We start from the raw sequence: 16,559 nt of genomic DNA on the forward strand, positions 1-16,559 counted from the left end.
GCCTTGGGAAACAGCCTAATAAAGCACCATTCAGATTAAGTATGCCCTGATTAAATAGAGAACTGAATAAAGCAGAAGGACTCATGTCTATTAGGCACCTCTGAGTAATATCCCATTTAAAGAATGATTTGGCTCTGTAAGTGCAACAGTAACATATGTTTAAGGTCACAGTTTTAGACAAGTGAGACCTAAACAAGAGAACAGAATCTCTGGTACCTCTGCTCTACTTGTTGTTTTGAAAAATCAGCTTGCATATTAAAGATGCTTGCCTAAAATCAAGCTTATGAGTCAGTCCATAGTTCCTAACTTTCAAAAGGCTGGCAGCCTCATATGTGCAGTAGTAACATAACTAATCTGCATAAAACATATGTAAGCTGGGTAAGCAGTCAAGCACAGGAAAGGGAAGAGTCGTGTACACAGCTCACAAGCTTGCCTCTTGACTACAGGGCTCTGTCTGGAGTCTCTGAGCTGAATCCCACAGCCAGTAGCCTTAATCTGGCCATAGTCTTCATGTTGAGGTGTATAACACTAAATTCACTTGCACAGCATGTACAGAGGCAGCTGTATAAATAGCAGACAGAAAAAGCCTGATAGTGCTTTTAGACTACTGCATTGTAAATGGTAGAGTTGAAGAGGTAAACAGGAAACTGTACAGCAACTGAGCCTACAGTCTGCCTGGACAACTTGCTGCCTCTCTCAGCTGCCTCACCCTATCACACAGCAGTAATTCATCCAGACTTTGATGATGCAGAGGAAATGGCTGTGGAACCCCGTACCCAAGGAGAGCAAATAAGGTAAGAACAGGCTGTATGTGCCAGAAAAAGCTGTCTAGTTCTGAGCCGAATTTCTGCCTCTACCAGAGACCTTCATGAATAAAGGGCAGGAAGATGTCTGCACAATCATCTCTGCTGACATAGATCTGCTCCATATGACATTCAGGAATGTAACCTAATGTCTCTGTTCTCTGAGAGAGCACCTCAGACCTGGAACATGGAGAAGACAAGTGAGACGGCGTGTCATCATGACTACATTCATCCCCAGATGAACACACACAGCACAAAATGACATGAACCAATGGCCACAGCCTTCCTGGTCCTGGCAAATGTACCATTGTGTTAATAGGTTCCTTCCTACCCAGAAGCTCAAGGTCTCAGATGAAGTCACTAACCATCTGTTATATATAATCCAGACAATTATTTAAAGCAGAAAGCAAATAAGTCATCCTAGGAAGGACATTCATTTTTGTTTCACTGTACCATGCATAGGCCTTTCCACTCCACTAGTGCATTCTGAGGCTTAGGTTATTCATCTCATCATTTTCTTTACATCTGACAGTATATTTATCTTTCCATAGTGCACTGTTTTATTAGTCCACCTAAATTCAGATTGATTATGCTCTTCCACAACTGAAAGGTGAATTGTCAAAGTCTGTGATTTATTACAACTCACTTTAAAGACTGGAACAGAGCTAAATGAATTTACTTCTGCAAGAGCATATGGCAAGGCAGAAAAGGGAACCAGGAATTTTGTACCATTCAGGGAAGGGAGATGCTGTTTATGTTTTGCTTATTGACAGACCTTCTTCAGCTTATGGAGTGATAGGTTCCAGAACTACTAGCAAAGGTAACAGAGTGGACAAGCCTCATGGGACACTTCACCTCCTCAATTTGTCCTGATATTTAAACTCACTGATCACTTTTACTAATGTTCTGCAATGGTATCAAGCACCTGGATGTTGTTACCTACTCTGCAATGACATCCCATCTATGAAAGAGCTGCCCTACATGAGAGCACTCCTGTCAGTCATTTCAGTAACCTCAGATACTCAAATTTACTCCATAGCCTCTTAGATCAGAACAAACATGTTCTGTAATGCCCATTGGATGCCCACTCAGAGTCAAGCCTTGCTTCCTCTTATTTCTTTACCATCTGTTGACATAGGTTTGCCTATTCAATGATAGTTAGTTTTAATTTCTCTAATGGATTGGAGAAGAAATATCACAGCTCTTAGCTTTCGCCCTTACAGGCAAATCTCATGTTCTTCTATGGCAAAGTTAGCAAATACTTACTATGTGACTGGCTCAACAGTCATGGGACAAGAAGCCGATGATGGGGAGAGGTGACAGGTGACAGGAAGGTGAGAGCAGTGGAAGTGAGAAAAGGCCTCTAAGCAGCCATCAGGACACGATTGTGTCATGATTACATTACAGAACTCATTACACCAGCTAAAGGCAAGCACACTAGCCTGCTGCTTCAAGGCCCCTTTCTCTCCTGCACTGATTAATTTTCCCTGCCACAAGACTTTTAGTTTATCTTTTAAGAGCAATAAAACATGTTATTTGCATAACATGAAAATTCAAGGGTACTTCAAAATTCTCTGACAAGAGTCTCCAGTTAAAACCAGACAAAATTAAAACCTCAAACAAACAGAAAGCTGTGTGAAAGACCTGTTCTCTGCACGCTGCTTTTTCAAAGTTCTTGTTCATCATACCCTTCTAATCTCTCAGTAACAAAGCACTGCTCCTAAATCTGCAAAACAGCTTCTTCAAAGACTGGCACTGAAGAATCTCGAGTACCTAGATGTGTATCTGAATAGAGGAAGGAATGGGGTTTTTCATGGCACACATCAGCAGCACCCTTCAGATCCCTCTCCAGCCAGCTCTCAGAGGATCCCTTCCTGACACAGTAGATGGATGACAGAGAAAGAGATAATACACATACACAGTCCCATTTTCCACATAAGGCTTCCCTGGCAGGTGGAAGTCTGTGCCCCCTTCTATCAAAATCCTTGGCTTCATAACATCACTAAAACTTTAAGAACCAAGAAGCCCCCAAAATCAGGGCCAGGATAGTAGCCTGTCCTTGTGAAAGTCACATACCAGTAAAATAAGCAAAATGCTGGAATTACTCTTCAGTATGGGAAGCAATGGGTTAGTGCTGTTCAGCTGATCAGACGTGCCAAAATCACCTTCTTCCGCCTCAGACTGATTGCAGTCTTCCCAGGAAAACCAGAGTTGGAGGATTTGGTGTCCAAATTTCCCCATAAGTTCAGAGTAGCTCAGGAAGAATTTCAGCAGGAGAGGACAATGGACATAGACCAGGCTCAGATCTGGAAGATTATCTAGGATCCTTCTTATGGTAGACAAAGACCTCTAGTAAGAGGGAAAGGGGAAGTGGGACAGAGAAAAAAAAATCACTAATACTGAATTATAAAACATCTGAAGTGATGAGACTTTACTGTGAGAAACAGTCACACTGCCTTTTCAGCAGACAATCAAATACATCAGTTAAACATCATTTTATGAACCCCATTTGCATCACAAAGGCTAAGAAACTTGTAGGCTTTATACAGAGCTCAAAGCTCTGCAGCAGCAAAAAGCCATATGGGAACACTAGAAAGCCTGCTGCAGAGGCTGGAGATGCGTTTGGGAGACCAAAGCTATGAAATTTATTATATTCTGTATGTGAATTCACAGCCTATCCAACGCAATTACACTTCCCACACATACACAAGTTTATTCTGTCAAATCTATATTCCCCTGTGGATTTTCATAGTTAACTTTCCAGAGTGTAGATGCACTGCGCAGTCTTCACTCATTCACTGCTCACCACCTATGCCAAAATACTTTCCACAAGAAGGTTGATGTGAGTGGGGAGAAACCTTAGTTTCAACAAAAAGGTTCCAAGAGGTAGGAATGAAATCTTCTTTTACCACATCCAGGGCTTTGCCTTTGTCCTGACAGACGGCAAGGAGGTAAAGTGCAGCTCTGAGTATGTGTGGAGGGGGACAGTCTCCATGGTCCTGTGCTGAGAGGAGAAAATTTCTTACAGCTAGAAATAATTCTGCCTCTGGAACAAACCTGCAGTGGAGGAGATCGGAGTGGAAACAGTAACAACAGATATGCTTTACCCACCAATACATGGTATGTTATGGCCACAAACCCACTTGCTTTGTATACTCTTGGCTCACCTGTCCCCAAAGGTGTAGGCAAAGTATAAGAGCAGTATGAAACAGTGCTGATGGCTGCAAAGAGACTGATCCAAAAAGAAAGGCTCAGGGGCTTCAGACAGGAGGAGAAGGCTTTCAGCAATGGTGAAGTTTAACTGAGGCAGACCCTTCTGCAGGAGCTCAGACATCTCTTGCTCTACAAATAAAAATATAAGCAAGCAGGAAATGATGAGCAATGTCTGTGGAACAGCTCCACAGTCTGCATACACCAAGCACATCTCCATGATTTGGAATCAGTAGTGGTGTGAGACCTGTTTTAACAGAGCTGGCTTCAAGGATGAAAAGACATTTCTGTTTGAGATTCCAAGCCCTTTGCTGATGCTGCCTGTATGATGACCAGCAACTGCTAATGGGAAAAGTGTCTTTTCTGATGTAGAGACTTCCATCTCATTTGTTTGGGACTTACTTATTATGGAAAGTTACAGTATCTACAGGAAAGATTTATAGAGTATTCCAGAGGGGAAAAAGTTACCTTTATCTGTAGATGTGAGTGACTATGTGGCAAGTAATTTTGTTTCAATTAAGCATGCACAGCTGTGCTAATAAATGCCCTCATGTAAACAAAACCATAGGCAGATGAAATGCCTTCTTTCAGGTAGGGTTCCAAACTCTTCAAAAGGCACAGTGTTTTCTGTGCTGGTCCTCACTGGACCAGCTTAAAAATAAGCTGGGGAAATAAAACCTCTCAATCAAGCTATGTGTGTCCTCCTTTTCCTTCTCCTTTGTCCTTTTCTAATTTTTTTTCACCTGTTGCCTAACAACAGGGTGGCATGGACTCAAACTAAATGAAGCAACCTTTCTCTTTCCCCAGACTTGCCCTCTTGAGAAGAAGTTCTCCTCTTCTCTGTGGCTGCGTAAAGGTTCAGGCATAAGCTGCAGAGGAAGCTGGAACAGGTGTGATTCAGGACAGGATTACTGTGAAGAAGAGCAGAAAAAGACAGTAAAGAAGGCTAGAAATATCCTTTTCCTACTTCTGATATCACACACTGTCTGCCAGAACTTCACTTTACTGAATGATCACATGCAAGCACCTGCCCCATCACAAGAAGACTCCAGGAGCCAACCTAGGCTTCCAGGAAAATGGTGAGTTCCCAATGGACTGTCAGCTCACAGATGTGGTGGGTGTGTGCAGTGACAACAATGAACATGTTCATACCTTGGGCCAATGTGAGTACAGTGGAGTACTTTCACAACCATCACACCTTGTCTACACAGGGAGTCCTATAAGGATAGGGTACCTAACACTGCAGAGAATGGGAGGTATTTAAGGGTAGCTCACAATACATGATTCCACTGGCAAACAACACTTAGATTTTTTTAGCAATGACATTGCCAGGGATGAACACTGAGGAATGCCAAAATATTAAGTAAAAGGGTGAGAACAGCTATTTCCAGGTATTTCTCTCTCTCCAACCATTTCCTTGCAGAACAGGACATAACCAGATACCTTTAACACACCATCCTTGGCAAAGCACAGTGCTCTATTCAGAAACTGAGATCACTCCCACCACACACCATTCACAGCTACAAATGTCCCCATTTGAAGTTCCATATTAGCAAACTGGACTAGGTTTGCTGTGTGTTCTGTTTACTTTTTTATGAGGTACAGTCACAGGAAAGAGGAGGTAAAACATCTCTACAGACTCACAGAGAGTCTCCTCAAATACTCTTCAATCTAGAAATCATAGCCTCTACTACAGGAGATCCTTTGCAATGCCTGCTACTGAAGTCATCCTCCTCTCCCCCACTTCTAATACATTATCACACCATGAGAAACAACAACAGTGGTAGTATATGCCTAGGAAGCCAGAGCTCAGATGGAACTGATGCTACTGGTACTTCTCTTCAGAACACCCACTGAGCTGACTACTCCAAAGTCAGGCTTCTTTATCTCTGTGCAACTCACGACAGAGCACAGAATTCTCACAGTGCTGTGTAAATCCATCCGCCCCCCACCCAACTGCTTCTCCCTTCTCTCACATCAAGCTCTTCCATTGTCAGTAGCCATTTACATTTTTCAGTAAGATACAACCATTCTTGAGTCTTTCAGCCTCTCATCTTGCCTAATCAGGTGTATTAGATAAGGCATGATCTACTTTCCCATCTGGAAATTTTTGGTTCACTTACAATGCACATGTCACAATACCTCTGTACAGAGCAAAATCTGGCCTTCAGCTCCAGTGTCAGTCGGATGAAGGACGAGGATGCTAGACAGAAAGCAAGACAGAAATGCCAAAAGAGCACAGAACATGTATGATAAGAAAAAGACTAGGCAGATCTCATAACACCCCCACACATCTCCATACAAGCCTGGTGAAGAGGACAGGCCATCTCAGTAAGAACACATCCATTAGGCTGCCTCCCATGAAGTAAACTACTCCAGGTTTGGGTCTGATGGAAGTATCTGAGGTTCATTTGTTTGCTCAGGAGGAGAAGTGAGTATTTGCCAGTTTCACATGTTTAGAACTGAGGAATTGTCTACATCACCTCTCTGATGTGTGAAGAATAAGGCATACATAGACTAAGCCAGGATTTCTACATAGTAAAATCCCACCAACAATTCCAGCATAATCCCTGTCTACAGGAACAGTCCATTCAATTCTGAATTATTCCAGAGGGAAGGATAAAGCTGACACAACATTCTTATCCAAAATAAAACCTGTCCCATCATCAGAGCTAGACCAAATAATTTTTCCATCCTGCTGAACATGACTATGCACTCTATTCTTACTCATATAAACATGTAATAGAATCCTCCACATAAAGTCTCAATGTTAGGCTGGTTGCCTCAATTATATGCAGTAGCAGCAAGCTGCACCAGTTAAGAGCACAGAGAACATGATCCCACAATACCCTCATACCCAGCTTCTTGGAGAACTTATTCCTCATGCTTGGCACCACTGTAAAGAGGGTACTGAGTGTTGAGATGAAAACCTCTGTCACTGGTGGGCTGACAGCCCTTTCCAGATAGCTCTGTGGAAAGACAAATAGATCAGGGGCACAAGATGCTATTAACACTGAAGGCAGCAGCTTTCTTCCAGCCTCCTGCCTGCCCAGAAAGTCAGGTTTCTAAATCCAAACAAATAGAGTGGCAGTTCTTTTACCAATATGCCTGGCAGCATAGCAGGCTCACAGAGCACTCTCCTCTGCCAGCACTATGAGCTGAGCTGGTAACTCTGCAAGACATCACACCAGACAAGGAACTTCTTCTGGATTCCAGCAGTTAATGCACAGTGACTGACATTACTGCCCACACTGCCCTGGAAGTTACTGCTCTTACAGGTCAGATGGCTAATTCTCCTATACAACATAGGACATATGTTTAAGTGCAGCTGACTTCAGCAACACTTAACACCTCTGCTCAGCATTTCACTGAGCAGTGGCAAACACAGGCATTTGAGCTCTCTACAGAGTCCAGCCCTGAACTGTTTAGAACAGAACAACTCAACTAATTCCTGTTGAAGGTCACAGGACGATTTTCTCACAGTCCATTAATTTTTACCCAAGTTCAATGAGCAAGAAACAGCACGCTGACTCCAGCTTGGCCAACCTGGACATGCACTGCACCCTCCTGTCAGGGAGGAGAACAGCAGTGTCACTGCAGCTGCCTACCAAGAGATCGGTTAAGAAAACACCGACCAAAACATCTTCAAGCTCTTAACAACTGCAAGAATTCATACACCTGTACCTGTCACAAAGCACAAGCAAACTTTACTAAACATTAGGAACCACAACAAAAGTCCCAGTTTTTTGATAATTCTGCTTGAAGTGTCTTAGGGACAGGCCTGTATGGAGCACTAAAGCCCTCATGAGTCTTCACAGCTACTTTTTAAATCATGTCACAGGCCTTACTGAGGCACAATGCTTAATACTGTCCTTGCTGTGCAGACTGGACAGCCTCATCAGCACCTTCTGGGAAAAAGCACAGAAATTAAATTGCAGGTGCAAACCACAGCTGCTCTCTGGGACACAGGCAAGTTTTGAAAGAGTGGCACATGGGGAAACAACAGTTTTCTGACACATCTGGAGCTGCAATGGATCCTACAGCATGGTAGGTAGGCTATGGGATTACATAGTCTGAAGAAAGACACTGACATCTACATGGAAACTTTATGAATTTCTGCACCCTCTGAGAACAGAAGAATGAACTACACAGTTTTGCATGAACTATATAGTTCCATATTTGGCTGTGGAAAAGTGGCAAATGCCACAGTTGTTCTCAGTTTACTTGACGTGACCTCTTCCCAAGAAAAAAAACATTTGTGCAACCCACTCTCGGTGCTTGAAAGCACCTTCCCAGCTATCCATGGAACAGACCAAGTTCAAAAGAAATCCTACCATGACCATGGGGATGCAGAGACTGTCACAAATCCTCAACAGGAACTCGGAGAAGTTGCTTAGTGTGTCTTTGCTCTCAGAGTTGGGGGCAGTGAAAGCATTCTCCTGGGCCATGAAGTCACCCTGGAATTCCACTGCTAACCTACAAACACACAGTGGATAACAAAGAAAAGAGGAAACCTCCCTACTCTGTAAAGGAAGTCAGCAGATACTACATTTTAATCCAAATTTCACCATAATTCAAACACTTGATGGGTTGGAAAAAGGAATTTGGCAATCACACTCAGTTACCTCTTGAGTGAAGCTATTAAAAGTTATCAAGGTTTCACAACAGTACACATTGGGAAAGGAGGACTGAGTTTCTGTGAAGAAAGCATCTGCTGTGGGAAGCTCTGGTGTGGCAAGACTGGTTTTCAGCCATACCAGAGTGCCTGATGCACAACACAGCAAACCTTGCAAAAATCAACCAAGGGACCATTTAGCTGATATAAAATCCATGACAGAACCGGAGTGCCCTCTAATACCACCCTAAAACTCTGGGTCAGTGCAGAAAGGCATGTCTGCTTTTGACTGAATTATCTCTGCCAATCCAAGTGATGCAATGCAAAAATTTGGCCAGACTACCCTAAAAACTGATCCTGATTCATCCTAATTCATACACAAACTCATCTACCACTGTATGCTGTGTAGCTAAGGGTGCCAAATGGTGCTCTGATCCAGCAAAAGAGGTAAAGTTGGTGCCTATAAACCCATTTTCAGTAAGAGGTCACAGACATGAGCAAATCCAAGGCCAGCACCTGGAGCAGATACACATTTGTAAAATGGTTAATCCCCTCTGGCAGTGAAATCACATAGCACAGGAATCTGGTTTCACACATACCTTCCAATAGTTCTGACATTATCATCAGTTTTAATGAATTTTCAAGTAGGCTCTCAAAGCCCAAAGACATTAAAAAAATTGATAGGTCCCAGGCAAATTTCATGGGAGACATATTCACGTATCACAAAATTATCACTAGTAATACATACCCCTCACTCTGCAGTTTCACTGACCAGTGCCATGCACTGAACTCTCACCTGTGATATTTCTGTGGTGGGGTTGGGTGGAAGAACATAGTCACAGGACAGAAGAATGGACAGACATAGACACATACCACCCACCCACACACCTTCCTGACTTGTCCTCACCTGCAAGCATTTCTGAAACTTTCCAGGGTATTGAGTAAGAACTGACCATGTCTCTGAGGAACTCTACCAAGATTTCTGTTTGTTGGGTGACTCTGAGACACTGAGAATAGGAGATCACCCTGTTAAAGGAGAAACATCTTTAAAATCTTATGTCCACTTTCAGAAAAAAATAGCTTTTTCCTCTGACACCAGCAGCAACAAGAGAAACAACAGATTTCACTTCGCTCCTTCACACAACAATTTTTTCACTACTGTGCTTTCCCCAGAGAGGGCAGAGCTAAACAGTTTGTATGCTTTTCCTAGGGAGGACAGAGTTATGGAGCTACTAGCTCTGCACTTCCCTGTCTTTAGAGTCTGTATTTTGACCTAATCTGAGTTTTAAGCATTTCAGCTAATGGAGCTTTAAATCCTTCTGAGAAAACTTCTATTTTTTTTATTTTCTTTCTTCCAAATACTCTTGAGACAATGCAGGATAATTCTTCTCCTTGCTTAGCAATGAAATCTTAGAAGCTCTTCTACTTTGGCTCAGAGTTTTAAGCAGCTATCCATATACTAATTCTTGTTCCCACACAGCATCCCACTAACTTAAGCCTGAAGCCAACTGAAGCGTCAAAGTTAATCATTTACCAAAATTGGGAACAACTTGGAACTCAAAATCTGCCTTTAAGCCTTAACCTGTTGTGGTGGTCTTCTCCATAATACCAGAGGAGAACACAGCTAGACACTGGTTCCTGGCAGTTCTGAACTCCATCTCCATTTCATGCTGAGATACCTTGGAAGAAGTATCATCATTTCCCCTTTTCTCCCTTTAAACATAGCCTGGATATCCTCACTGTCTGTCTCATTTCCTTCCTGTGAAGCTCCTAATTCTGAAAGGGACACCTAGCTCTGTGTGTGTGCAAACTGACTGGCCAACATCTGCCTATGGGACAGAAAGCACTTCTGCCTTCTTCTGGCAGAGAGGGCCAATCCCTGGTACCGCAGAACTTGGGTCTAAAAATAGTTCATCAAGAATTTGGAGTTCTGCTACTTCTTTGAGCATTGAGGTATTCTTGTCACTACTGGCATGCAATCTAAACCTACATGGCTCTAAGCCTACAGCAAGAAGGCTCAGCCCTTGTGTCCTGGGGTGACTTTATGATACTGGTATCCCCAATCGTCTGGTTTATGTTATATATTAAGTTCTGCACTTTTAAGATTGGCTTTGAGAGTAAGTTTTAAGCCTGTTTTACTCTTATTCTAATCCATATCTCACAGCAAAAAAATAAGTAATTTTTTTAGTTACTGGTTTAAAACCACAACACCTTGTCTTTTCATTAGCCATCTGCACCTGGGGCTCTTCTCAGAGGTGCAGAGGTCCCAGCAGCACATCACACTAACTGTGGATGCGAGGAATAGGGAAGGATTTATAGTTCAAATAGTGGCTAACAACTCCCTTGCTGAAGGATCACAGTGCATATATGGTGACACTCTTGATCTAAATGTAGAACAAGAAATGTTCATTGCTGAAAAAACAGATTTGATCACAAGCCTACAAGGTGGGGGCTGGAAGAAAAGTTCAAATTACATTGGAGTACTGGACACATAAAGAGAATAGCATGCTCAAGTGGTGCCCCACGAACTTCATTGATTTAGAAAGGTAACATTCGATCCATCTTCATCTGCTTCAAAGTCTAGAACCATCTCAAGACAAGAGGATCAAAAGAAATAGCGGAGAACCAAACAGCCATGGGGGATATAAGTAAGGGGGTGGAACATATAAAAAATATCCACACAGTGTCCTAGGAAGATCATCCCAGTCCTGCTCAGTCCTACCAACAAGCAATTTTTGACTTACTGCATGCCTCTTACTACTCTGTGGTGGGGAAAGGTCAGCACATCGCTTCAGCATTGCTTCCAGAAGTTTCTGCAGCTCTTCATATGGGACTGGAGGGGAGCTCAGATGGTCCTTCCTTAACAGGGTAAGAGAAAGACAAGATGCACAGTCCCTGCTGGAAACATTCCACTAGGAAGGCAACACCATCAGAAATAACTGCTCTTCTGATGGAAATATGCCATTGCCACTTCTTTCCAGCAGAGAATAGTAAGGTCACAATATCTGAACAGCGCTTTCACCCACATGAGCCCAAACACACCCTCAGTACTCTGTCTGCTCCCATCACAGTCAGGAAGCCCATGACAGTCCAGAGTCTTATGTTTATTATTCTTATCAATCTTTATGGGGTACAGACTGACAAAGCCACAGCAGCTGCTCTACAAGCCTGCCTGGAACACTAGGTCCTTGCTGCAATGACTTGCTGCCTGCCACAGCTTCATTGCTCTGGCAGCTTTCCTGAGGTGGGTGGGAAGCTGGCTCTGCTGTACCCACGCCTGCCTCAGCCACAAGTCCCACTGCAGAGCACGTTCACCCACACAGCCACAGGGGAACTGCAAAGCCCAAGATGGTATCAACAGATGTATCTGAAGAAAAGTCTGCAAATACATTCCTGCCTACCTCAGGAAAGCTGCCACAGCTTTCACAGCCTCCACCGCCACCTCCAGCGCTGGGCAGTTCACTGTCTCCATCAGAACATCAATGGCTTCTATACATACACCTCGGTTTGTGAATAATTTGATTTCCACTGGTTGCCTGTGAAGAGGAAACAAAGTAAGCAAGGAGAATGTTGTCAGACTTGGGTAACTGTAGTGCCCTTCCCTAATTTGAGCAAATGGATAGCTCAGCCGTGAGATTGCAACCACATTCTTCAGTATTGAGAGCCAGTTGCTCTCAAGGAGGTACTCTCAGACTTGAGCAGGTAGAGGTTTTGCTATAAAGAGGAAATTTCAGCCAGGCTGAAGCACTAGCATGCTAAAATACCTACAGCCTGGATAACTGTGTAACTACTCCAGAACATTGACATGAAAAGCATAAGAAAAACAAGCTTTACAAGATATAGTGATCTCTGTGCCTAGGACTTTATGTTCAGGCCATCTGCTCTGGCATTTGTGAGTTCATCTAGCAACTCATATTTTTAAGCAAACAAGCAAACATCACCATCCTAGAATAGATAATGCCATGAGAATAGCTTCTCTCACCGTACTCCTAATGCCAGATGCTGCTAGGACAGGAACCTTCATAAACTTGAAAAGTAATAAGGAAAATGAACACAATCCAACTGTTTTGACAATCCTTCTTGACAGTGAGAATTTTGGTCATCTGTGGCCCAACACCTTTGAGCATACAAGAGCATGGAGGGACAACAGGCTATTAATCCCATTATTGGACAGAGCTGTGTAAATGGCAGACCATGCTCATTTGGCTCCTGGCAAGTCAGGTGCAGTTGGGAGGAGAGGGGGAAGATAGGTAGCTACATGCTACCTAGGCACTAACAGCCTGCCAGAGGGTGCTTCCAAAGTGAAGCAAGAAAAGCAGCACAGCATGACAGGAGCCAGATTTGGGAGCCAAAAGTATTCCCTGTTATTCAATTTTCACAGTCGTGCCTGACTGAAGCAAGCCAGGAGCACATGCTGTCATGCACAAATGGGAAAGCAAAGTGAACTTCAGTAGAAATTACACTAGTAGCCCAGTTACATGGCAAAAAGGGAACAGAGGAAGAACCACTCTTTTTAGTCACTCAGTGGGATGAAACCCAGCTTTGCAGCCACCTCACATTCTGCTGTGAGAAAAAGCTGTGAGGTGGGCATGGCAAAGAAAAGGACTTGTGGAACTCAGGCATCAGGAGCCAAGCCACAAGTGATGCACTGAACTTCCAAGTTGCTTCTACTCACACTGGGTAATTCTATTAATCCTCTGTATTTCCTTTCTTTAATCAGTACCCTTCTGAAGTAAAACACATCAGGAAGAAAAAAGTCTTCACTGACTCATGCAGGGAGGAAGGGATGGAGGAGTATTGCTGACTCATTCAAGACGCACAAACCCACTTTCAATATGGCGCACCGCAATATCTTTGGGGCCTGGGGGGAAAGACTGAAGGGCAGCACTCTTGCAGCTTCCTGCAACCTCTCATCTTTGGACCTGCCACTGCACCTGCCACTTTGATTATGCTGGGAGAGACAAGGGTCACTCTAGGGAGAACTACCCAACATTCCTGACATACTGCCAAGGGGAGCAGTACATCCAGTATGGACCTCACCAGAATGTGTGGCTCACTTACACAAGAGAATCCAGCTGCAAACTAAAACCAAGATGAGACGTTCCAGCACAAGATCCCTTTCCCCACTCTGAGATAATTTTGAATAAAACGTGATTTCTAAGGCAAAGCTCAGAGAAACACAATGGGTGTGCGAGAAAATTAGAGTAACTGCACAGAGTGTTCTCTTTGTTTTACAAGCATAAATGCTGTAATTAGTGTTCCCCACATTCTGGTTTCTCTTTTTGACAGATCCCACACTGGCATCACCACACTGTTCTAGCACTGTTGCTTTTTCTTCTCCTTTTTACCCTGCCACTTGCTACAAAATTGACTATGACATTTCCAAAATTCTGCTCAAGGGCTCTCCTGGGGGATCTAAGTGGCAAAAACGAGACTCTGTCACTAGCATGACAGGATAGGAACAAGATCATAGAGGCAAGAACAGGAAGCACAGAAGAAAAACAAGCCAGTGTATATTATTTCATAGCAGAAAACAAGAGGGAAAAAGTGACAGAAGACATTAATATTTCAGCCTGGAATTTGTTTTTGCAGTTTGAATTTAGCTCAGATGATGATAGAAGACCAGAGGCCATGGAATTTGCATGCTTTGTTTTGTCATAGAGGCACACTTAGCAGAAGTTGGCCTGCTCGCATATGCCTGGACCTTCCTGGCATTCTCTCCTGCTCTGTCTACAGCTGAAAAGAGATTTCACCTCCTCGACTGGCAAGGAAGCAAGAAGAGGAAGATATAGTGGTGTATGCAGGCACAGCCAAGACAAGCTGTGAGGTTCAGAAACAACCATCAGGCCATTCCTTGCAAGAACAAAGGAGATGAGATTGTTCAGCACCATCTTTTAAACACACAAACTCTTGTATGTAGATATCCAGTCTTGGAAGAAAATCTTAATAAGCAAAACCCACACAGTCTCCATTTTGGGGTACCAAACTCTGCCTGTGCAAGCCTGACAGGGTACTCCCTTACCGTTTCAGTATTTCAGTGAAGAGCAGGAGCCCTTGCTTGTGCAACTCCACATTGTTCAGCAGCAGGACACCCTGGAGACTCCTCACCAGAGATTCAATGCCTGTACATGTTCAAGAGAAGGCACAGAGAGGCTTTTAATATCCCAGATTCCAGAATGGAAGCAAAATTAATTTTTAAAAGGAAGAAAGATTTGAACAATTATTTTTCTGAGCTACTGACAGAAACAATTGTCCAAAACTGTTGAGTGTTCACTCAGCTCCCTCATAACATGCCTCAACCTTCACCACTGCAGATAAGTCCCAAAGAACAGAAGGAATTTAACCATTCTTCCCAAATCTACTCTTGGCATATCCACAGAAAAAAATTAACAGTAATTCAGAGAGTGACAGTCATGGTAACTGGTTATTATAATGAATTAATGCTCATCAGAAACTCATTACGACAATGACACTATAAATTCAAGCTACATTGGACATCACAAACATGTCTGATAGGTACTTATTTTCGGTCCTTTATCCATCCTGACTGGAAATTGTGATTGTGTGTAAAGCACTGGAATTCAGCTAGAGGCACAAGAATTACTGCAGTCACTCTGCCAGAAAGGTTGATGACTCACCATAGACGGTGTGACACTTGGAGAAGAAAAGGCGCTCTTCAGTCAGGAGGAGCAGGCAGCAGTACACTGACCAGATTAGGAATTCACTTTTGCACAAGAGACACTCGAAGAGAAACTCTGCAAACACACACACAAATAAGGTCACTCTGGTAAGAGGTAGGCTGCTCACAGCATGGCACAGCTGCTCCTAGAACAGAACAGAGGAAGGAGGAGGAAATGAGGAAACACAGCAACAGCCACAGGGAGGACGGCTGTACTATGAAATGACAGGAGTGGAGAATAAAGTAGATGCTTGGGGTATGCTAGTCTTCAAAAAGAGGTGACTGGAGAGCAGAGACCCATGGGCAGGCATCTTCCCAGCACAAACTCAGTAGGAGAAGATGAATTGTGGATCTAGCCCTTGGCACAAATGAAAAGCCACAAAGCAAGCTTTACCACAGATGCAGTGACCTTTTTTCATCATGACTTTTACATCTCCCAAAGAATTTGTATCATAAAAGTATTTCTGTCTTTTGGGATTACAGAGAAATAATAAACCATCTCACATAGCCACATTCTAAAGCTAAATCCTAGACCAAAATCTGAGCAAACTTACAATATTTAGTGGAATGAGACAGAACCCCGTTTTGCTTAGGCTTGTATCTAAGTTCCTGCAAGAAGGACCTTGACCTCAAGGACTTGGCCAAATTCTCTCTGTGGAAACTCCATTCTGCCTGGTGACACCTGCTTCTAAACTTTCAGTTGAAAACATACTCTCCCCTTCAACTCCTAAAATCACCTGGTATAAAATGACCACCACATTATGCCACCAGTGGATTTCATGGAGCCAGCCTTATTCCTAAGCCAAACAGCCAGGAGCAGCTTTGATACTGGGGAATGAACAATGAGATGCTACTGCATTTTTTCACCTGGGACATCTGCATGGATAAAAGCAGAAGCATATCTGCTAGGAGAGTGAACCAGCACTGAAGCCATACAGTGAGAACTCGCTGCCTGTAACATCTCATCTCTGGTCAACAAGAGCTGTTGGGAAGCAAAAATCAAAAGGAGAAAGGAAGTCAGCTATGCAGCTATGAGTAGCAAACAGTTTGTTCTACTTTTTAAAACTTAAAACATAAATTAAGATCTCTCTTTTGGCATTTATTTCACAGATTAAACTTGCTAAGGCAAGATAAAACACCAAACCAAAGGGACTCGAAAAAGCACATGAGAACCACAACAGAATAGATCATGAGTAAGAACAGTTCTGCCCCCAGGCTTAGTCATGCTGGTGCTGCATGTGCTGTATTAGAC

At 43.2% G+C, this 16,559-nt stretch overlaps 1 protein-coding gene across 6 annotated transcripts in view; it reads right to left on the bottom strand.

Annotated features, from left to right (window-relative positions):
• Nucleotides 1-16,559, bottom strand: part of MEI1 (meiotic double-stranded break formation protein 1) — a 38,111-nt gene that overhangs the window by 13,478 nt on the left and 8,074 nt on the right. For all 6 annotated transcript variants that reach the window (XR_004497368.1, XR_004497369.1, XR_004497370.1 and 3 more), the window contains 13 exons: nt 16,175-16,289; nt 15,267-15,383; nt 14,651-14,750; nt 12,030-12,164; nt 11,373-11,487; nt 9,536-9,654; nt 8,348-8,489; nt 6,871-6,982; nt 6,156-6,216; nt 4,827-4,924; nt 3,971-4,145; nt 3,713-3,860; nt 2,880-3,152 (listed from right to left, as the gene is read on the bottom strand). Coding sequence is in view for 3 of the 6 variants with exons in the window: in XM_033514194.1 (XP_033370085.1) it covers nt 2,880-3,152; nt 3,713-3,860; nt 3,971-4,145; nt 4,827-4,924; nt 6,156-6,216; nt 6,871-6,982; nt 8,348-8,489; nt 9,536-9,654; nt 11,373-11,487; nt 12,030-12,164; nt 14,651-14,750; nt 15,267-15,383; nt 16,175-16,289 (1,710 nt within the window). In the remaining 3 variants the exon portion in view is untranslated. The remainder of the gene's footprint in view (nt 1-2,879; nt 3,153-3,712; nt 3,861-3,970; nt 4,146-4,826; nt 4,925-6,155; nt 6,217-6,870; nt 6,983-8,347; nt 8,490-9,535; nt 9,655-11,372; nt 11,488-12,029; nt 12,165-14,650; nt 14,751-15,266; nt 15,384-16,174; nt 16,290-16,559) is intronic.

This window comes from Parus major, chromosome 1A (genome assembly GCF_001522545.3).
Source record: "Parus major isolate Abel chromosome 1A, Parus_major1.1, whole genome shotgun sequence".
In the NCBI taxonomy this organism is placed as follows: Eukaryota; Metazoa; Chordata; class Aves; order Passeriformes; family Paridae; genus Parus; species Parus major.